The sequence below is a fragment of the Triturus cristatus genome, chromosome 2_2 (assembly GCF_964204655.1).
Source record: "Triturus cristatus chromosome 2_2, aTriCri1.1, whole genome shotgun sequence".
NCBI lineage: Eukaryota > Metazoa > Chordata > Amphibia > Caudata > Salamandridae > Triturus > Triturus cristatus.
Genome location: NC_140582.1, coordinates 561,903,417 through 561,926,816, shown reverse-complemented (window position 1 = coordinate 561,926,816; position 23,400 = coordinate 561,903,417). Strand labels below are relative to the sequence as shown.

At 42.9% G+C, this 23,400-nt stretch overlaps 1 protein-coding gene across 1 annotated transcript in view; it reads right to left on the bottom strand.

The window, feature by feature from the left end:
* GUCY1B1 (guanylate cyclase 1 soluble subunit beta 1) overlaps positions 1–23,400 on the bottom strand; it is a 377,660-nt gene that overhangs the window by 108,619 nt on the left and 245,641 nt on the right. The window contains exons 8-9 of the mRNA XM_085641713.1: positions 4,819–4,952; positions 2,922–3,119 (exon numbers count right to left, since the gene is read on the bottom strand). Coding sequence (XP_085497839.1) covers positions 2,922–3,119; positions 4,819–4,952 — 332 coding nt within the window. The remainder of the gene's footprint in view (positions 1–2,921; positions 3,120–4,818; positions 4,953–23,400) is intronic.

The window sequence follows — 23,400 nt, the reverse complement described above, 5'->3', positions numbered from 1 at the left end:
CGGCTCTAAGACCAAACCTAGGGGAAGAAGTTTGGAGAACCCACTTTAAATCTCTATACTCAAGGCCCGCAGAGGAAGAGGGAGAGGATAGGGTAACATCACCTACCCTAGATGTGAACGACTCAAACATAGATGCTCCCCTATGTTCAATGAAGGAGATTACAGGTGCATTGGGTAGTCTGCTTCCAGCAAAAGCACCAGGGTTGGATAGGATACCTGGGGACCTATTCCGTTCCGAACCCGTAGTCTGGGCACGCTACCTACAGCTATTATTTAATGCCGTTTTGCAAGGTATGGCGTTGCCCCCCCCACTTGGGCCAGAGCAGAAATCATCCCCATCTACAAAAAGGGCTCTCCACTCAACCCAGCAAACTATCGCCCCATAAGCCTTATAGATGTCGTCCAAAAAATGTTTGCCTGCGTAGTCTTGGAGCGCCTGTAATTCTGGATAGAGGAAAACAAAATACTAACACCTCTACAAGCAGGTTTTAGGGCCAGGATCTCCACTACTGACCAGATCTTCAGATTACAACTCATCCATTGGAAAACTGTGGTGTTAGAGGGTGGCAGCCTCTACCTCACGTTTGTGGATCTTAAATCCGCGTTTGACATGGTGCAGCGAGATCAGCTGTGGGGCATCCTTCTTGATATGGGAGTGCCAGAATATCTTTGGCACCAGCTGAAACGCTTGCACCAAGTCAATTACGCAAAAACGGCGAACTCTCTGCCGCTTTCCCTGTAGAGAAAGGGGTGCGACAGGGTTGCGTCCTGGCCCAACACTTTTCTCCCTGTTTTTAAATGGCCTAATAGAAACTTTGTCCAGCATTTATGTTTGCGGATGACACGCTTTTACTTTCTAAATCACCCATGGGTATGCAGAGGGTACTGGAGGTATTTAGTCTCTTTTGCAAGAAGAGGGGACTGGAGATTAATCTCCAGAAAACCAAGTATATGGTTTTTAATGCTAACACCATAAACTGTCCACATCCCCAACTAGATTGAAGGGCTCTAGACAGGTTGTCCATTTTTGATTATCTAGGGATTACACTTACAGAAAAAATGGACTGGGGGCCACAAATAAAGAAAGCTAGTCTAAAACTGACTAAGTCCGCGGGGGGATTTTAAAGTTATATAAAAATTGCACCCATAAAGTGATAGGCCCACCTGTAGAAATTTACAAAACGCAGGCCAGGGGAGCCTCACTCTATGGGGCAGAATTATGGGGCCATTGTTCATCTATTTCCCTATCCATGACTGAGAACTCATTTCTTAGGCAATTGCTGGGCCTCCCTCTGAGTACCCCACTAACACCGCTCAGAATGGACTTAGTGATTGGCCCCATAGCTGACGTAGTTTCCTATAGACCCCTCCTATACTGGCGTCGCCTGTGGAGTACACCTGAGCTAGCAGACTACAAAGAGGAGTTGAAGGACGTTATGTCCCTCCTTGGTGCAGGGAAATTACCTTGGCTAGCTTACATCAGGAACTCCTGTCAGGCAATAGGGAGGGCAAACATGTGGACCACGCCAGAAGAGACCTGTCCCAAAACCTCTAGAAAGGCATTACTTGATTCCCATAGAGAACATAAAATGGACCTGCTATGCCAAGGGTCTAAACCAAGTACCGTGACCTCCAGGTTTCTGGATATCAAGCAGCAATATAGGACAGAACCGGCTCTTGATTATATCCAACCATAACTTGCAAAGAAGCTCTTTCTCCAATTTAGGCATAGGGTGCTCCCGCTTCGAGCAATTACTAATAAATGGTAGGGAGCCCTCAAACTTGATTTTCCAGGGTGCAACCAAGTAGAAGAAACCGAATCCCATGTCCTATTCTTTTGCCCCGCATATGGTAGACCAAGGTCCAAATGGGTGTTACAACTCTGCAGAAACTTGGGAATTAGACACTGTACTGAGGCTCACAGGCTCCTCAAGTATGAAACTGACACACTTATTGTGATCGCCACTTCTAGGTTTCTCTACTCGATGTGGTGCATTCGTAGAACTATCCTAAAGAAAACTAGTGTAGGAAAACCCTAACCCCCAGTGCCCACTTACACACTGCTATGTTATGTTTGCACATATTTATTGCACTGCATGATATTTGTACTGCAACATATATCCCCTCGGATTGGCTTCAAAAAATATATATATATTTATATATTTTTTATATTCTTAAAGTAGTTTTTCAACACTGTTTAACTGTTTATTAGACAAGTCAATAGCACTTTTAGATTCGTTAGGAGTTTTTAATATAGCATGAACAGGCTATTTGTTCCATTGCACAATATTGTAATCTCCCGTGCATTTAAGGTAGAACACACAATCCGTGATGATAATCCATACATACCTAAATTTAGCATTGAGTGTTGCTGTGAGAGAGTACACCCAAGTACGAATTAGAAAACTCTCCACAAATCATATTCATATCTTTTTAATATAGCACCTATGTACATAAATTGCACAATGACTTTTTTTTTTAATACTCTTTTAATGATTTACAAAATGTACTGTGCTGTCTCCTTTTATGTGCTTTGATGACCAAATGGTCGAAATAAAGCTCTTTTTGACTGACTGACTGAATAAGCGAAGCCGGCACCCTGATAATTGGACAGGGAGTAGGGAAAGGAAATGTTCTGCAGTGAAACATATTTCCCACAGAACAAAGTTAAATATTGTTCGTGGGAAACAATTAGCTCCAATGCACTGTAATGCAAAACGTTTGCAAGACATAACATTTTTTCGGAACTCGAATTTAACAGAGCTCATACCCTGGAAATATGAAAAATTAGCTATCCATACAAGTTAACTGTGTGAAAAGTATAAATGTGATATATGAAAGAACTGTAATCAGTTAGATTTTGCCAGCTGGTAATCCAAACCTGTTTTTAATTACATTTTTGAATTTAAATTCTGACTTACGTATCAGTCTTCTTCTTTTCCTCTTCCAGGGCTCTGAGTGTATGCTGAAGTCTGTCCGTCAAAATTTCAAGCTCTTGGGTTAACTTGTATTCCTCTCTGAACTGTTCCCCCAACAGTACCAGGTCGCGGGTTGCATCATGCAAAGGGATGTCACTCAAATACAGACCCCGCCTTGTCAAGTCATCCAGGTTCATCACACTGCAATGTAATGGCATATGTATCATCATATCACGCTCTACCATTTAAAATGATCGCATTTAAAAAAAAATGGTATTGACAAGAATGCCTCAACATCTGAAATGACGTTATATATTAAAATAAGTCATAAACAATTTACTGTAAGGGGAAGCACAAAGAATCAAAACGGATTTCCATTAAACAGCACTGTCATTGTTAAAGAAATGAGCAAACATTTCTGATAACTCCAAAAGAAAACAGAGAATGAAGCGCCAGATTCACAAAGATTTTGGGCCAGGTGTATTAACTTTAGTAATAGTGATTACTAAATAGCAATTCTATTGCAAATCACTATGTAGGAATCACTATTACTAATGTACAAATGCAGTGGCGGCTGGTACAACTTGAAAGGGGAGAGGCGCCTCTTGTATGCTTTTAGCATGTGAGAGCGTTACATTAGTACATCAGTTTACATATCACTATAGTGAGAGGCATTTATTAAAAATGTTAATAAATGCTTCTCAATTTACAGGTATTAACTGCTGTGGTAAAGTAGGGGAGAGGATGTGGCCTAATGGCCAGGGCGGGCGATCCCAAATCTCGGGGAACGGGTTCAAGTCTCGGCAATGACGCTCAACATCCTGTAAGTCTGGGCAAATCACTTATCTCCCCGTGCCTAACAAAATGAATGTGTCCTTGTGTAATGAAAATTGCGCTCATGTGAAGCGCTTTGAAACCTGATACCTTTGGGTCAAGTTCGCAGTATATAAAACTCTGAAAAAAATGTGAAACGCTCCTGCAGGTTAAAGCATACAAGAGGCTAGGGCACTTATAAATATGTGAGTTTAGGATTTGTGCATCCTGAAGTGACATATATAAAAGTGCGCTAGTCTCTTGTAAATTTTTAACCTGCAGGAGTGTTTCACTTAAGTACTCTGGTTATACCACTATATTCAGAGGCATTTAAAATAACTGTTAAAACATGCTTCTCAATATAGTGATATAAACAGATGTACGGAACAGGACGAGGAATGGATATGCAATGAACTGTTTGTAGCTATAAAAGTGGATAAAGAGGATTGAAGTCCACCCCTAGTGAAGAGACTGATAACTTTTATTCTGGTGCTAAAAATATTCCACGGGAAAAGCAACCCTCACCACATATGTTTGCACCACAGGAGGTGTCACAATGTCTGTACATTGATCCTTTCAGCACACAACTTGGTACCAAAAGTAAGTCTGACTACAAAGCAGGAACAACTGAAAAAGACCATTGGCCTTGAAAACAGAAAAAAAACATTGGCCTTGAAAACAGTGTTGACTGGATGATGGACGGTCAAAGTCAAAAGGGGTCTCTATTTCAGTCCAATACCCACCTACTATTTAAACCACTGATTCTGCGAGGACTTTAAAGACTTGAATAATAGTCTAAAAATGAATGGACATCATCCTCTCAATAGAGCCGGGGGTACAGTTTCCGTTCCATAGATATGTAGATTATATTCAGTGCTTAGCAACTGGTGTTTCGTTTGACTAATTTACTGCTCAATAAATCTCAGTGTGTTGAAATTTCGAAAATTGCCCAAAGCAAGTGCATATAAAGTCTGTCCAATATATCAAAAGGGAACTGGCCTTCTTTAGCTAGGAATGTACAGAGAACCAAGTGATTGAATAAATATGTCTTGGAAAAGGTCTTACAACGAACTAGTTGTCTATTTACCTCGGAGAGCACAGGAAAAGAATGTTGTCTGCTTCTGGTAAGTAGATCATTTGCCCTTTTAGGCGAAGGCAACTGATTTCTGTACTTGTCAGCTTATCTTCAGATTCTAGCTTCTCCACATCCAACAAACCTTCCTGTAATAGAAATTAATAATTCAAAAAGAAGTCTCAGAAATATTTATTTTCTCTTCATGACAAAGCCAGCTCGCTTGCTGCTTTATTGGTTGTGGGAAGGTGTACAGTGTGTGGACATAGAAGGGATATGCATTATTCTCATGCTCCTTTACCCTGATTGGCAGTGACTCCTGTATGTCCTACCATTGTTAGTCTGAAGTACCAACGCCTCAGCAGAAAAAAAATCAATGCAGACGAGAAAGACCCTCATTGTTAGCAGTCTCACAGGATACAACACCACGAAAAAGTTCAAGCCTCTATCGATGAACCAAACATACATTTTCTTGGTCCAACATCCCGACTGGCGGAGATACCAGGAAATCTCACCTTTCTGCTTCCTCAGCCCCAATGATTCCTTCACAATACCAACCATTCAGCTGAGCAGCATAACGCATGCATTGTGCAAAGTGCCCATAGGCAGTAGACCAAATCCTTGGCCCATGGCACACAGTTCTGCACTTTCTTATGCAGGTCCCTTCGTTTAATGTTATGCACCTAAAATATGACATTCATGTAAGAGGCCCTATTGCTTCTGACCTAATGATACACCAGATTTATTATTTTCCACACAACTTTCTAAATGTTTGGTAAAATGCAATTATTCCAGCATAAAAATGGAAATCCAAGTACGTGGACTGCTTAACATGGAAGTAGGTATTTTAATTTTCCTAACATATTTAACCCTTTTCACATATATGAAAGTTAATAACTGTATCGTACAGTGAGTGCTATTTTCGAAAAATAATGCATTCAAAAAAGTTTAATTCGCAATTAGTTACCCATAATCAAGTTTTTAAATGAAATGGTGATAATTTCCTCTCTGACAAGTGACTCGGAGCTGATAATTTTTACATACTATAAGTCTTCAAATGTGGGCAAATGCCATGCACGGTTGCGTGTATGGAATTTATGTCTGACAATTTAGTAGTCATATTGCTTTTCAATTCGTTTTTTGCAATTCAAACTTACATTGATCGCTGTCTGGTCCATTGTCGAATCGCCTGATTTGGAATGTGTTACTTGACAATAGAAAGGTTGCTTCCGAGACTATTGATCTAATGCGACCTGCTTATAGGGGCATGATTTCCTCCCTTGAACATTACATATGATTGGATATCGGAGGCATTGAACTATGTCCAATGGCCTCTCAAAGGGTATTTTAGGTGGGCAGAGTGGGAATACCTTTCACAAGACTCCGTTTATTGCAATGATAATCACCTCAATGAAGCTCGTTGTTTACCTAGCAGCAAACCATAGGTGGTCTTTTTTGCACCTCAATTTGAAGAAGGAATATTCTGAGGAAAACCAAAGTGTAGACATGTATGATCTTGAGGAATCGGTTGTATTAAGAGGAAGAGTAGCACTGAAGGCCTCCGCTGATGAGAGAGAGCAACTGCTCTCAAGACAGAGGATTTATTTATTTCCGTTTCTGGACTCAAAAGTGAACACCCATTGTCCTGAGCAATACAACATGCTGTATGAGCCTCCTTCTAGGGATCCACAACATAGGTGTACAAACATCGACCTGCACGTTAATATGAGTCCCTTTACAAGCACTCAAACTAATCAGTTAGATAACATATATCTTCGGAAAATGTTAAGGTAGTTTAAATTGGATCGTAAAACTAATCGAGATCAATGTGCATATTATCTGAAAAATATCTGCACTTAGTTTAAGTTCTGGTGATTACTCCAAAGACACTGTTCATCAACATAGAATGTGCAGCATATCATCTAAATACATATAAAAAGCAAAAAAGATATCTATATTTCTGTAAATTAGAAATTGCTGGGATAGTGCCTATGCAGTCAAATGTGTCAAGCCATGATGTGAAGAAACTACTCACTTGTAAATATTTGAAAAAGAAACTCCAGTTAGTAAGATAAAGCTGAGGCCCTCATTATGAAGGGAAGCAGATCACCACCGACAATGCAGCCAGTCGGACTGCAGGGGGGAGGGGGGGGTAGGATCGTTGCCTTTGACAGGATCAAAGACCCCATCAGGTCAGAGGTCAGATGCCTAATCCCTAAAACGGGGGCGGTGAAAGTGCGGGCACCACCATAGGGATTAGGATATCTCTTTCCGACTGCTTGTTCATGGCGGTCCCAATGCCATGAATAGGAAGTCAGAAAGGGACCTCTGCTTTATGGCCGAGGGGGCACATGTGGTGCCCCCCCAAAAAATCCATGCATTGTGTGCCAGGCAGCACATGGTTCCTGGCACATGGTGCAAGGATGTTTAGAAACATTCCTTTTTCAATTGCAGCTTATTCTGCAGCCCTTTTTTAAGTAAGGGATGTTTCCGACCTCCTACACGGCGGTGGCATCTTAATCTGGTGGGTGGGACTGTGACCTACTTGTCGGCCAGTCCCTTCCACATTTCATAACAATGGCACTCGGACGCTTGTCCGACCATCATGGTAATGTGGCCCTGAGTTATTAATTTGTGATAGGGCTTATCCTTGTTGGAGGCTGTTTTACGGCTACCCTCTGTAACCCATGCCTAACCTCAAGTCTAGATAAACAGTTAAATTCTTCAGTTCAGAAACTTGGGTTACACTTCAGAGGCATCAATTTCAGCAAAAAAATTAACTTTGATAAAACTTTTTAAAAACCATATCTAACATCACTGTCATATAATTCAGCACCTAATCCTGTTTAAAAATTTCAGGTGGCTGAAAATAAAATAGTAACCACAAACAAGAGAGTGAGTGAAGAGGTTTGGTAAGCTGTGGAAAAACAACGAAAGTGTACACTTCATTCATAGAAAATGCTGTCCTTACAGAATCAGTTCTAAAGTGAGTGTTTGAAGACAACGAGTTTTCCTAAAGGTGTATAGGAAAACAAAATGTTTTGTTAAAATAACCCTCACCCACCAAAAGGTCCCTTGGTGGCATGCTTCATCATCAGGTTCTTCACGCCCTGCTGTGGGACGGGTGTGCTGCGACTAACCCTGGGCATAGTACTACACTACACTCGCGGAGCGTGCATAGTTTGTGCTACTATGCACTACGCAAATTGCACGTAGCACAGTGCAAAAACGCGTAGCGTAGCGGCATTTTTTCCTTGCTCGCGGTCCTCAACGTCAATTTGGCGACTGCAAGCGAGCAAAATCAACATCCCGGCGAGACTTTTTCCTCGTTCGCGATCAGCAACATGAAGTTGTCGATCACGAGCGTGGAAAATAAACCTCCCAGCGAGATTCTCAACGCGGGGAGGTCAGGTTTCTCATTGCGAGTGGTCGCGTATGCTCGCGACCGCTCGCAATGAGAAACTACCAGTCCACGTTGAGAAAGCTGCCGCTCGAGTACCAATCTACTCGAGCGGCAGAAATCGACCACTTGCACTGTGCAAGATGCCATTTGCAATGATTGCACAGTGCGGACAAGCATCCGGCGCTGTGAAATCAATACGAACAGCATTTCCCTACCACACTACTCGCGTAGTGTGCGTAGTGTGAAGTGCACTTCGCGTAGTTACGCGTAGCGCTACTAAGCAAACTACGCTCAGGGTTAGCTGCGACTGACGGAGACGTGGCAGCACTTGTTTGTGAGGTGATTCTATGTGTTAGTGTGAAAGTGGAAGGGTCAGAGGCAATGTAGTGAGTTAAAAAAATACCTGGCTGAGTGAAACTAAACTATAATACACCCTGAAGCTGGTGTTAGTAAAAAGGGGGAGAGGGGGAATGTATGCTTTAATGGGCTGTTTCCTCCCTGCTCTACTTGTTTCAAAGCCTTTCCCTCTGCTTTTCTTCAGGAGCAAAGTGGTTGATCCCTAAACCACTCTACAAGAAACCTATGTGTTCTGCCTCATCAATCTTCGAGTCTAGTCTGCATATTGTAAAACATGCAATCATACAATACCTAATTGGTATATTCCTGTAAATTAATACGGAAGGATAGAATAAAACATGGTTATCTTAGAGATATATGCTCTTGTAAAACAACATCACCAAACTTGTGGAAGGTCAATTAGTGATATATTTTCACTTGTGCACGACTACTCCTAGTTCATTCACGGGGGTGCCGTGCTACCCTTTGTCATGACGAACAAGACAGTACAAGACAAATAACAAAAAACACACACCGTATATGAGGTGTCATCTGTGGTTATTGATTCCATATTTGGTGACCTAGTTGTGTCACCTTTGTTTTAACACGAGAGAGACATCATGTGACTGTCTGAATGGAGAGACATTATGTGAGATAAATAAGAAAGACACAAAGTGTTAACGTACACTTTTGGTGCTAAACTAATGCCTCATGTGCTTAAACACGGGAGGGGAGGAGCGCTTGTAGTCAAACACTGTGGGAAGAAAAGGGTTCAATGATGAGAATAAAAACGCAAGAACCCACACCCCGTTACTGGAAATACTCGTTGCCCAGGGGGATCGGCTGTGCCGTACTTACATTGTCAAAGCTGCTATCGCACCCAAGCAATGCCTACCCGTGGCTCCGATGGACGAGCGTTCTTTGTGGAGAGTCTGTTTAAGTGTCCAGTAGCTTCCGCGTTGTGCGCGTGTGTGTGTGTATGCGCTAGAATGCGAACCACACAAGATGGCTGCCCCTTCCTGGAATGACTGGCTCTAGGTTGTCGTGGTGACTTCCGCGTATGACACGCATGAGTGCCAGGGAACTAGAACGTTAACAATAACAAAATGGCCACCTCACTGTGGCGTTACTTACTGGATACTGTTTATCATTGTGGGTGTGAGTTAGTGGTTGCACTCTACTAGTTTTCTTAAAGATCAAAAATGTTTAAATTAGTTTTTGTCCAACCAACGATATTTAGAGGTTATTTTTGTTTTTTCAAAAGCCAGTGAAATATAATAGAAAAGTTTGGAAAATAATATTTCCATGAGTATAATGGATAATAGGAGGACTGAAGGATCCTCATGATGGTTAAAACGGTAATGCTGAGTACTTCATCACCAAAATGGGAGCTACGGTTGGTTATAGTTTAAGGTATTCCCAAAAGGATACAGGAGTGGGAATATCTAGCCAGTGTAACCAATCCGTTATCTTAATACTTCCCAAAGGTACCAAAGTGGTCATATCTGGAGTCTGTGTACACATCATGGGGAATATCTAGAGTCTGTATTGCCCATCTTGGGGGTTACTGCTGCTTATACGGATGGACAAAGGTTGCTGCTGGTTGGGTATTGTTCACAAGATAGCTATTTAAGTTGCCCCCATGGTATGTCATCATTCAGTCCCCTTGTATGTGTGCCCAGTCAGTACCCCCAGCGCTGTTCCTTTTCAAACAGTGTCACCTCATTATTCCCTTGCTCAATGACTGGCCATTGTAGGTCTAGTATCGTGTGATTTGTTTCTAAGTAGTGTGATGACATTTTTGTTGTCGCTTTTCTGCACTTGACTTTGCTTCTGTGTTCGCCACAGGGTGTGTGGTCATGCCAATGTAGTGCAGACAGTATGGGGAGGTGATCATGTAGATCACGTTTTTGCTGTTACAGTTCATAAAACAGTGTTTGTTCCCAAACTGTGTCATTGTTAAAGGTGATGTTTTTGTTCTTTGTGGTCAAATGACATGCACTACATTGTCCGCAGGCATGGTGGCTGATCAGTGGCGGGTGCAGAGTGTTTGATGCCCCCACTTCTGTCCTTGTTCGTGGCCTTGTGAAACCACCATATCTCGCAAACTCCTTCCTCTTCTGTGCGAAACGGAAGGTTTAGGAAAATTCAAGTGTCCACAGTTGAGTATGCGCCAGTGTTTATTTATTATCTTGGTTACTTGGTTGGAGCCAGTGTTGAATGTTGTTATGCAGAATTGGTCTCTCTTCCATGGGTTTCTGTGGTACAGGTTCCAAAACAGCATCCCTGTGGTTGTTCCTGGCTCATTTGAGCGCTTTATCCAATACTCTGGTCAGGTCAATCAATCAATCAATCAAACAATTTATACAGCGCGCTACTCACCTGCTAGGGTCTCAAGGCGCTGGGGCGGAGGGGTCCGTTACTGCTCGAAAAGCCAGGTCTTGAGTTGCTTCCTGAAGGAGAGATGGTCCTGGGTCAGCCGTAGGTGGATGGGGAGGGAGTTCCATGTCTTGGCCGCCAGGTAGGAGAAGGATCTTCCTCTGGCGGTGGCTCTATGAATGCGTGGTACGGTGGCGAGGGCGAGGCTGGTTGATCGCAGCTGGCGGGTGGGCGTGTAGAGAGTGAGGCGGTTGTTGAGGTACTTGGGGCCCAGGTCGTGGAGAGCCTTGTGTGCATAGGTGAGGAGTCTGGACGTGATCCTCTTGCTGACGGGGAGCCAGTGCAGGTCGCTCAGGTGGGCGGAGATGTGGTTGTGGCGGGTGATGTCCAGGACGAGTCGTGCGGAGGCGTTCTGTATGCGCTGGAGTCTTTTCTATAGGTTGGCTGTGGTTCCCGCATAGAGGGTGTTCCCGTAGTCCAGTCGGCTGGTGACGAGTGCCTGGGTGACCGTCTTCCTGGTTTCGGTGGGGATCCATCGAAAGATCTTTCGGAGCATGTGCAGGGTTTTGAAACAGGATGATGAGACGGCGTTGACTTGTTTGGTCATCGAGAGGGAAGAGTCCAGGATGAAGCCCAGGTTTCGTGCATGGTCCGTTGGCTTGGGGGTGGTGCCCGGGGCAGGGAGCCACCAGGAGTCGTCCCAGGCGGAGGGGGATGATCCCAGGATGAGGACTTCCGTCTTGTCTGAGTTCAGTTTCATGCGGCTGTTCTTCATCCACTCGGCGACGTCTTTCATTCCTTCGTGTAGGCTGGCTCTGGCAGTGGCTGGGTCGTTGGTGAGGGAGAGGATCAGCTGGGTGTCGTCGGCATAGGAAATAATGTTAAGGTTGTGTTGGCGTGCGACGGCTGCGAGGGGGCTCATGTAGACGTTGAAGAGGGTGGGGCTGAGCGAGGATACTTCAGGTACGCCGCAGATGACTTCGGTGGCTGCGGAACGGAACAGGGGGAGGCGGACTCTCTGGGTTCTTCGGGCGAGGAACGAGATGATCCACTCCAGTGCCTTCTCTTGGATTCCGGTGTTGCTGAGGCGCTGTATTAGTGTGCGGTGGCAAACTGCGTCGAATGCTGCAGAGAGGTCCAGGAGGATGAGGGCGGCAGTTTCCCTGTTGTCGAGCAGGGATCTGATGTCGTCGGTGGCTGCGATGAGGGCGGTCTAGGTGCTGTGGTTGGCTCGGAAACCGGACTGTGAGGGGTCGAGAGATCCGTTAGTCTCGAGGAAGGCGGCGAGCTGTTTGTTGACGGTCTTCTCGATGACTTTGGCAGGAAAAGGGAGGAGCGAGATGGGGCGGAAGTTCTTGAGGTCGGTGGGGTCCGCTGTCGGTTTCTTCAGGAGGGCGCTGAGCTCGGCATGCTTCCAGCTCTCCGGGAAGGTGGCGGTGGTGAAGGAGATGTTTATGATGTCCCGGAGTTGGGGTGCGATGATGGAGTCGGCCTTGTTGAAGATGTGGTGGGGGCAGGGGTCGGTTGGGGATCCGGAGTGGATGGTGTTCATCGTGCAGGTGGTGTCTTCGGTGCTGACCGGGGTCCAGTTGCAGAGGGTGGTGGTGGGGGGCGTTGAATCGGTGGTTGGGTGCGTGGTCTGTGCGCCAAAGCTGTTGTGTATGTCGGCGATCTTGCGATGGAAGAATGAGGCAAGTGAGTCACAGAGGTCTTGCGAGGGTGTGATGTCGTTGTTTTCGGCGCTGGGGTTGGAGAGCTCTTTGACGATGTTGAAGAGTTCCTTGCTGTTGTGGGTGTTGTTGTCCAGTCGATGACCAGACAAGTCAACGCCGTCTCCTCATCATGCTTCAACACCCTGCGCATGCTCCGCAAGATCTTCAGATGGATTCCCACAGAAACCAGGAAGACCGTTACCCAGGCACTCGTCACCAGCTGACTGGACTACGGGAACACCCTCTACGCTGGAACCACAGCAAAAAGACTCCAACGCATCCAGAACGCCTCCGCACGACTCATCCTGGACATCCCCCGACAAAGCTACATCACCGGACACCTGAGAGACCTGCACTGGCTCCCCGTCAGCAAGAGAATCACGTTCAGACTTCTCACCCACGCACACAAGGCTCTCCACGACCTGGGCCCAAGTACCTCAACGACCGCATGACCTTCTACACGCCCACCCACCAGCTACGATCGACCAGCCACGCCCTCGCCACCGTACCACGCATCTGCAGAGCCACCGCCGGAGGAAGATCCTTCTCCTACCTGGCAGCCAAGACTTGGAACTCCCTCCCCATCCACCTTCGGCTAACCCAAGACCATCTCTCCTTCAGGAAGCAGCTCAAGACCTGGCTGTTCGAGCAGTAACGTACCCCTCCCCCCCAGTGCCTTGAGACCCTTCCGGGTGAGTAGCACGCTTTACAAATGTCGTGATTGATTCATTGATTGAATGTTGTTCTTTTGGTGGTGCGGATCAGCTGGTGGTGTATGCGGGTGGCGTTCTTGAGGGCTGTCATGTTTTCTGTAGTCTGGTCGTGGCGCCAGGCTTTTTCGAGGGTGCGGCAGTTTTTCTTGGATGTTTTAAGTTCGTTGGTGAACCACGAGGCTTTCTTGCTGCTGGGTGGGTTCTTCAGAGGTGCGAGGTCGTCGGTGCAGTCAGGTAGTTCCTTCTTTCCAATTTCTTCCGCAGATCCTCTGATTGTTCCTTAAAATCTTTCATATTTGAACAGTTTCTCCTGAGTCGCAAGAACTGACCACACGGGAGACTGTCCCACAGGTGTCGCAGAGGGAAATTGTCATATAGGAGTAGACAGCTTTTCGCTGTAGCTTTGAAATATTTCGTGGCTATTAAGCCACCATCCTGTGGGAAGATGTTAAGGTCCAGAAAAATGATTTCTTTATTGGAGATGGTACTCGTGACCTTCAGATACTCATTTCAGTAGTTCAACCAGGTCATGAACTTGTTGGCTGTTTCCCTTTTGCCATTCCAGATGACTAACACGTTGTCTATATAGCGTTTCCATATCCTGATGTGTGGCTGGAAAGGGTTATTTGCGTTAAGGATCTTATGTGACGCCAAATGATGGACATACAGGCCAGCTATACTAGGGGCGAAGGTGCTGCCCATGCTGGTCCAGTGTTTTTGAAGGTAGAGTGTGTTTTGGTATTGAAAGAAGTTTCTGTTAAGAGCTAATTTACAGCAATCCATCACAATGTTGCGCAGATGTGGTATACCCAGTCGATCTCGAAGAGTGCATCTTCTATGATGCGCAGTATTTCATCATGAGGGAGACTAGTGCAGAGGCTTTCAACATTCAAGCCCAAGAGGAATTTGCTTGTAGGTTCGAGATTCATATCCTGCAGGTGCCTCAGGACATCTTTGGTGTCCTTAAAGTAGGTGTCTGTCTTTTGTACGAGAGGTCGCAGGAAGGCATATCCTATGCCCGACACAATTGAACGTCCTTGGGGCTTGATTAAGTTCTTATGGATTTTAGGTATTGTGTAAAAATAGAGAATTACAGCTGATTTGCTGATTAGAAATTCAACCTCTTTGTTCGAGACCCAGTCATGTGTGAGGGTTTCCTCCACCATGCTAGTGATCTGGACCCTTATTGACTCAGTTGGGTCATTTTTCAGGACTCCGTAATTCCTGGTATCAAGTAAAAGGCGTTGACATTCCTGGTTGCAGGTCTCTGAGGTTTGGATAATTATCGCTCCTCCCTTGTCAGCAGGTTCAATAATTAAGTTGCCATTGTTTGCCAGTTACTTGATAGCTTGTTTTTGTTCTTTCGTGGTATTGTGGAAAAAGCTGTGGTTATCCGGGTTGATGTTCTGTATCTCTTTCATAAATGCCTTCTCAAAAGCCAGTAACTCCGCTGGGAACATGGTATACGGGGGTGCAAAGGTGGATTTCACCCTAAGACCTGTGTTATGTTCCTCTCTAGTTTGTGGTTATTTTTCGTTGAAGTAGGCTCTGAGTTTCAGTTTTCTCATGAACTATTTGACTTCTTTACAAAGTTTGAATTTGTCAAATCTCTCTGTGGGTACGAAGCCCAATCCTTTTTCCAGGATTTCCTTTTGTGCTTGAGTCAAGACCTGGTCTGTAAGATTCAGCACTAAGTGGTCTTTTTGCTGGTTGTCGGTTGGTTGCTCAGGGCACCTGTCATACTCCTGGTTGATACCCCTGACGATTCCTCTTATGTGACCTAATGGACGTGGCTCCTCTTCCAATTCTGGCCTCTCCGGGGGCCTGAGCATGACCCTAAAAAAGGGTTCTGTGGGTAATTTTACTAATACCAGCTGCAGGGAGTATTAAAGTTTAGTTTTCCTATACACTTTTAGGAAAACTCATTGTCTTCTAACACACACTTTAGAACCGATTCTGGAAGGACAGCATTTTCAATGAATGAAGTGTGGGCTTTCTTTGTTTTTTTGAAGAAACCCCCTTACCCTGTAAAACCTGGGACATAATAACTAAAGTGAGCAACAAATGATCATATATCAGCCCAATGGCAAGGTAGCTTAAACAAATGTGCTGCATTTTTGTATTTGTATTCCTTTCTCAGTATGAGTGAACATTAAATGAGATTGGTGCTGAACTCACGTGCAGCTGAGGTCCTATTCATATTGTCATTCTCTTGCCTTTTTAAGGCAATTTTCCTTCATGCGCCATATTAAAAAATGCACACTCTCGTCTACTGTATGTCCATGCCACCTTTATCATACCAGGCTATTTCTGAGAGGCTCCTACACTTCTGCACAGAAGAACAGCTAATCCGTCTGCACCAGCCTGTGCCTCAATCGCTGCAAAATATATACCCCTACCTGTTGATAAGTCACACACCAGTCCTTCTCTTCCTTTATGCCCCAATAGAGGCCCAGTATTCTGTAAATTGTGCACAAATCGTGAAACTTTGTCACCAAATGTACCCATTTCCACTGATGACCTTTCCATATATGCCCTTTATACATTTTTACTTACTCACTGCGAGGTTCCTTCCTAAACACCACTTAGATATCTTCATGTTTCTTAACTCACACCAAACTGTAACATGGCCTAAAGATTCCTCTGATCCTGACATCTGAGCTGCAATCCCTCATAGGTATGTCATCATCACTGCATTCGTCTTCTCAGATTAGGGGGTGGACTAGCAAAAATCCAGAAGGCAGAGATGTAATGTGCTCACTCAGAGATACCAATGATATTGGAAGCAGCACGTGGTATTTTCTCACTTGAAATAAGCCCACCATCTTGTTTCCCCAGCTGCCTACTATAGCGTTCCCTTCCTGAGACCCAGCAAACATATCTGTAAAATCTTCCTATGTAGTCTTCCCCCTTTTATTCTACGTTTCACACATTTCACCATATTTGGTGATTTAAACATTCTCCTTGAAAACAAAAGCAGCACTAAATCTATCAACATAATTGACAGCCTCAGAGCTCTTGGACTTCCTTTCAAACTCTCAACGCACACATCAATCAGGGCATTTCTTTCATTCTAATTTATCCAATTTGCAATCTATTTCAGTTCTCATCCAAAATCTTTGACCATCATAAGATCCACTTAATCGCTACGCTGCCTAACATTTCTACAATTAACTGCTCAGGTTTAAACCACACACTCACAAACACACCCTTCCCTCTCTCTAATCATGTATCTACTGCTGCTATTAACTTAGACAACTGAATTAAGTCATCTCTAAGCACAATATCACCCTTAAATATCTGTCCCTCTTTGTGCAGTTCATCCTCTGGCCCATGGTATAATAATGACCTTCATAACGCAAAATAAAAATGTAAGCTTTATAGAAAGATTTTAGAGATCAGGTTAATATCCCAGATCAAAAAGTATATTAAGAATGGCTATTAAAGGTTACTGGCATCTAATTCATAAATTTGCACAGATATCTATGATAACCCCATTATTGTTTGAATTCTCAAAGGACTCATCTCATGGAATCTTTACTATAGCAAAATAAGTGCCAAATCCAGGTGCCAGCAGTAGCATCATGACACCTTCGGAAGAACTATGCACCAACCTCTCTCAATATTGTTAGGACAAATTCTCCAAAATATACACCAATTTTCTTAATCTGTTTCTTTCAGGTAACTCGGAACCATATGGGCTACACCTAAATCCAAATCTGGCACTAGCCTAACAGATTTCCCCCACCTCATGTAGGAAGATTGAATCTGTTATGATTCGTACTAAATCAAATTCTTGCTCAGCCCCCTGCCCACTCAGCTATTTGTGATGGGCCAAGAGACCATTATTCCCACCTGGCTTAACATTTCTAACTCTTCTTTGGATTCTGCCACGATGTTTGCAAGGAAGCATTGGTTACAATACTCTAAAAAAAAGACCACTGAGGTCTCCATCTTGAAGAACTGTCACCCCATTTCTCTCCTGCCTTTCCCTAAGAAGGCCTTGAAAAAACATGTAAAAATATCTCTTTTTCACTATATGGAGATAAGCAATGCATTATATTATTCACAATCCAGATTTTCCCAACACAGATCTGAAACTACCCTACTTTGGGGCCGATTCCGATCCGGGTCGGAAGGGCACCGAATGCGATCCGGCTGGAAAAACTACGAGCCGTACGTGTTTTCCGGCCGACTCGTACAGCTGTACGAGCGAGCAAGTACGATGCGAGCTACGCGAGATTCACCGACTGAGTCGCTTCCGGGTCCAAACCGCTTCGTACGTCTCGGTCGGAAGCTAACCGTGGCATGCAATGGATGCGATTTACAACCAAGCCAGTACGATGCACGCGTCGGACAGCCTGTGCGAGTCGGAGTGTCAGGCTCGCAAAAGTTCCCGGAGTCGAACTTCGGGGGTCCGCATCGGACCCCCTGACACCCGCAGCCCTTCGACTCGGACACAGAGGGATACCTATGGGTCTCCCCAACACATGCATGTACGGTGCAGATGGCACCAACGCGTACCGACTGTAGGGGGCGCACTTGTTCGAGACGTACCCATTCAGTCAATGGGAGCGCATGTACGCGTCATACATCTGGCTCCCATTGCCTCTTTGGGAGTCCGACCGAACCGAGTCCGACAGCATACGTGCGCATCGTACTCGCTCGGTTGGACTGTAGGGATCCGGCTCGGTCATAAAACACTCCGGATTCAACTCGGTCGGAGTGCTTTCTGACCCGGATCGGAATCGGCCCCTTTGTGTGTCAGTCTTTCCTATCGAACGAAACTCAATCTGCCTTCATGCACCCCTTCACCTCTAATCTACTTCCAATTCCCTATGGGGTACCTCAGGGTTTCTCTATCAGTCCCACTTTATTCTAATATCTATGTAACCCCCTTGCAGATCTGGTTCAATCATTTGTTTTTCATATCATGTCATATGCAGACAACACTTAAATCACTATTACCATCTCTGATGCTACCAACTTTACACAGGGCAGGGTCTGAGCTTGTATGAGGGTGGTGGCCGAATGGATGAACCGTGAGAGTATTCAACTAACTTCCTAAAGCAAAGTCTAGCTTTGTAGCAGAACAATGTGCATTATGGTACAATGCTCAAGTACTCTACATGCTCCTGATGGAGTTGAGTGAATCGGGTTATCTCTCTTTATATTTGTGATGTATCGACTGTAGCCCAAGCCAGGCAGTTGATTAAAAAGTGATAAATGAATGAAGTTCCTCCACCACTGCAGGCTTCAGAGTGCATTAATGCCTTCTGGATTTACAGTCAGCTCAGTACAGTGTAGTGGAACTCCAAACTACAGTACACAATGCAAAGTATGGCGTTTCAGTTACACCTTTCCTTGTGTAAAAATGTCCACTTATTTGGACCCATATGCTTCATTTATACTCTTGCAAATGGTATTATCAGAGCGACCAACAAAAGGAGATGTGGATAAGAAGAGGAGGGTCAGCCACTATGGTATAAATCATTTTGAGATTTTTTCCCTTCATGATGATTGGACTTCAGTACCTTGCATTCATTCACCACTAGGCCCCTTGAAGCTAGTCATGTCTGCTTGCTCACTAGGCCACAAACACTGGTGCATACTCCTACGACCATGTCGGCTAATCATGGCTATGCTACAATGCCAACTGCTGAGAATAATTTTACTTCCAATTCAAGCGAGTAGCAATGGGGAAAGGCTTCAACTCAGATAAGACCAATCTATTTATGGCTGACTTTGAGGAGAGTTATATCTTCCCATCAAGTAACCCTTACTTAGACAGCATCAGACAATGGGTGAGGTATAGAGATTACATTTTCTTCATGTGGAATGGCACTGACACAGGATTGCAAGAATTCCATACATGACTCAATGGACTATCAGCTGACATCCACTTTACTTTACAGTTTGACCCTATGGCCATTTCATTTTTACATCTGTGGGTCAAAGTAGAGGAACAAAAGATGTATTTATCTCACTGCAGAAAACCAACTGAAAGAGACACACCATTACAATATGGGAGTCATCATTCTAGGTGTCTCAGGGATTATGTGTCCTTCGGACAATTTTTGCGTATTTGGAGAAATTACACTAAAGTAACTATATAGTTATGGATTGGTATGTTTCAATGTGAGGAAAACATAACATCTTTATTTTAAAACACCAGGCATTCACTGACCTCAATGCAAGATATATGCATCATGCCAACAACGATTAGTTTAAATTGTGCTCAAATATGCATTCTCAATACTACTATCCAGTTTGATCATTAAGTAATGATTTTGGTAGAAAGTCTATAGACTCGCATTACACAAAATTAGACTTTTATGGAATCCAAACAATTCCAGCGTCTGTCATTTTGGAAGCAGAAATAGTTATAAGCCTAAATAAGGTAGGGTCAAATTTGTGTACAGTAAAGGCAAAATCTGACACAGTTTTTTCTGTCCACTAATTATTCTTAGCACACTTCACATTATTCCTCAATACATTTTTATACCCTGGGACCTAAGGTAATCCCTTAACTTAAAAAGAAGCATTGCATTCATTTCCCCCACGCTGTGAATCTAACCCCCATCTTGATGAATCTTTCTAGTCTAACTCATCATTACTAGCTACAGATTTCAGCCACCATATACCACCTGCTCTGTCTAGCCCCTGGTATTAACCTGGTAAATGACAAAAATATTGAATCAAAAATATTGTGTGACATGAATATCATGTCAAAAATATGATCACTATAGAAATATTGAGGAACAAAATATAGAAGTTTCGAATATTCTTTTTTTAAAGTAAACAATATCATTTTGAAAATTGTTGTATATAATATATTGTTTATATTAATAGAATTGAATTAAATATGTTTTAATTAATTTAAAATATATTTATTATGTTACTTTCATTTGTAAATATTTTTAATGTAATTGTTTAGAATCTTCTTAAGTGTAATTTGCAATTTTAAATGTGTAAATATATTTTTGGGACATTTAATTAGTAATTTATATTTAAGAAGTGGGTTGTTGAGTTTGTAGACGAGGTTAAGTATTTAAATTATAAATTATAGCTGTCTATTTTTATTTACCTTCTTATATTAATTAAAGTTTTAGTGAATAAGTTTGTAAACTGAAAAATTGTTATTTTAATTATTTAAGTATGTTGTAAATGTTTATATATAATTTATTTTGTATAGTTAAGTTAGTAATTTATATTTTGATTGTGGGTTGTTGGGTTTGTACTGGAATAGAATGGGAAGCTATAGGTATTTAAATTATATATTTTTTATTTTATTATTTTAATCAATATGAAATTGTAAAATATTATGTTAATTTTTAAATGATTACTTCTAAGGCGAATGTATGTTTTAATTAACTAAAATGGACTAATTAGAGTACTTAATAAAGCATTATGAAATGCATTTTATATTTATTATTGAGTTTAATTCGATTTGTTTAGTGTCATTAATATTGTAATGTTATTATTGTTTTATTTTAAATATATTATAGTGTTTTGGGGGGCTGTAGTGGTATTGTGAGTAGTGGGGAGGAAAGTACACTTTTCTAAAGCATTCTATAAGTGTTTACATTTTTGTTATCTTATACATTGTTTTTACAGTTAATTTTATTTATTTATATATTACATTATTGTTATTTTGGATAGTTTTAATAATCTTATTTTGATAGCAATGTAAATGTTTCTTTAAAAATTGGTAGGATTTGAAATGGTATATGTAACTCTTCTTAAGTACAACACTTTAAATGTTTTTGCTTACGTTGGAGTGGGAATATTACAATTCCAACAGTTTCCCTATTGTTGGTTAGAGGGCAGTAGGAATAGCAGATCTAACCCTTCCAAAGTCTTACACTTTCCCTACTTTTGTTTAGATTAAGGTGGATATAGTAAATATAACCCCTTTAAAGTCCAACACTTCAACTGCTTTTGCTTATGTGGGACTAGGAATAGTATATCTAACCCTCCAAAGTCCAATAGTTTTCCTAGATTTGCTTAGATTAGAGTTAAATTAGTTAATATGACTCATTGAAGTCCAACACTTTTGAGGTGTTGTTTAAATTTTGATTTCTGTTCACCGCTGCCACCCAACCTTCCACTGTGCACTGTCTTTGGTGCACCCTGCCCAATTTATGAAAAACTCCCCCCATGGGATGTGTCTGGAGCTCACAGAGGCTCAGGGAGGGGGCCAAATGACACCCTCCTCTAATAAACTAATTTTGTTGCACTCCTCTTCAGCCATGCCACCCCTCCTGCATATTTGTGGAAACATTTTAAAAACATTTTAAAAACAAATGTTGTTTTAGGCCTGGACAGTTGTCCCTCTAGGACCACCCCACCAGACCTAGGGGTCTCGTATCCCCACCCTGTCTGCCATATGTTTTTTTGCCTTTTTTCGGGGCAGGGGAATTCATCACAAGTCCTAAAATGGCTGCTGCCACATCTTTGTTGATGTGGTGGCAGCTAATCAGATCTTATCTTCTAGATCCGTCTGGTCTGCAGATCCTCCGCAAAATGAAATATTCAAAGTTTTTGAGCCTTCATTTCTTAAAAACTACTGAATGGATTTATTCCAAATACCAAAAAGCACACTTTCTAAGCACACTTTCTGGATGAAGATCTAGCTTTCTGCCACATTTGGTGCAATTACATTCAGCAGTTTGTTCCTGTATCGCTGTTCAATTTTCCTATGGAAAATTATTGGGGGAAACGTGTTTTGGGATGCCTTCTTTCTGGTGTCACAATACTGTTTTTACTGATTGTCTGTGACACCCATTACACTCCTTGGTTTCTGTCCATGGTATGGGCTCTCCCACAGTGCCATTTGATGCAAGTTGCACCTGTAGTTATAAACATTCTCACATAGGTTTTTGCACCCACAATCTGGGCAGCCAAGTCCCTTTAAACAAGTTAGTTGTAATGTTTCTATTGGGAGGATCTCCAGATCAGCTAATGCTTGCATGCATTTTTCTAATGGGCAATATTCCTCTCCTTACCCAGAACCACATTACAGCTGTTCATTCTTTACATCTTGTTGGACCTGGCCCTTTTTACAGGGTTATCCCCAAACTTCTTGACTTCCTTCGCCTATTTTTCTGACCTTCTTTTTTGTTGGTTTTAGGACTTTGGGCACTTTAATACTGCTAATCAGTGCTAAAAGTGCTTGTGCTCTCTCTCCTAAAACACAGTATGATTGGTTTACACCTGTTTGGCATATTTAATTTACTTGTAAGTCCCTTGTAAAGTGGTATCCTATATAGCCAGGGCAAATACATTAAATTCTACTAATGGGCCTGCAGCACTGTTTGTGTCACCCACAGACATAGCCTTTCAAACCTGTCTCAGGCCTGCCACTCTGACATGCCATTTAAAACTATGTTCCAAGCCTTAAACTTCCCTTTTTACTACACATAGGTCACCACAAAGATAGGCCCTAGGTAGCTCTATGGGCAGTTTGCTGTGAAAGTAAAAGATACAACATGTCCCTTTATGTGTGGCATGTCCTGGTAGTGACAAACAACCTATTTTGTTTCTCACTTCTGTGAGGCATACTCCTTTCATAGGTTAGCATTGGGAATTCCCTTAAATACTTTCAAGTGGTGATTCCTGATCTGAAAGGAGTAGCGATGCCGTGTTTGGTATGTTGAGAATGGCAGTGATAAATCCTGCTTACTGGTGTCCTTGGATTTTACATTACTATGTTAGAAATGCCACTTTTAGAAAGTGGCAATTTCCCTGTGCTTATGAGTCCTTGTACTTGGCAGCCTGACTCCAATCCACGACTAGGCCTGGGTGACTACACTTGTGCATACTTTACAGACAGCTACACAGGAAGGTCTGGATGTGACAGGGATTACATCTGCATTCATCTACATACTGATGATCATCCTGGACTGGTATAGGGAAGGGAGTTCACAGTTTAAATTTATATAGGTTGTGTCCTGCCCTCACACAAAGGACTGATTTACCCCCCTACTGATGTTCAGCACCAGGGCTGGAATGAAAGTAAGTGTTGTGCACTTCTAGGGTTCCTTTTGAAGTC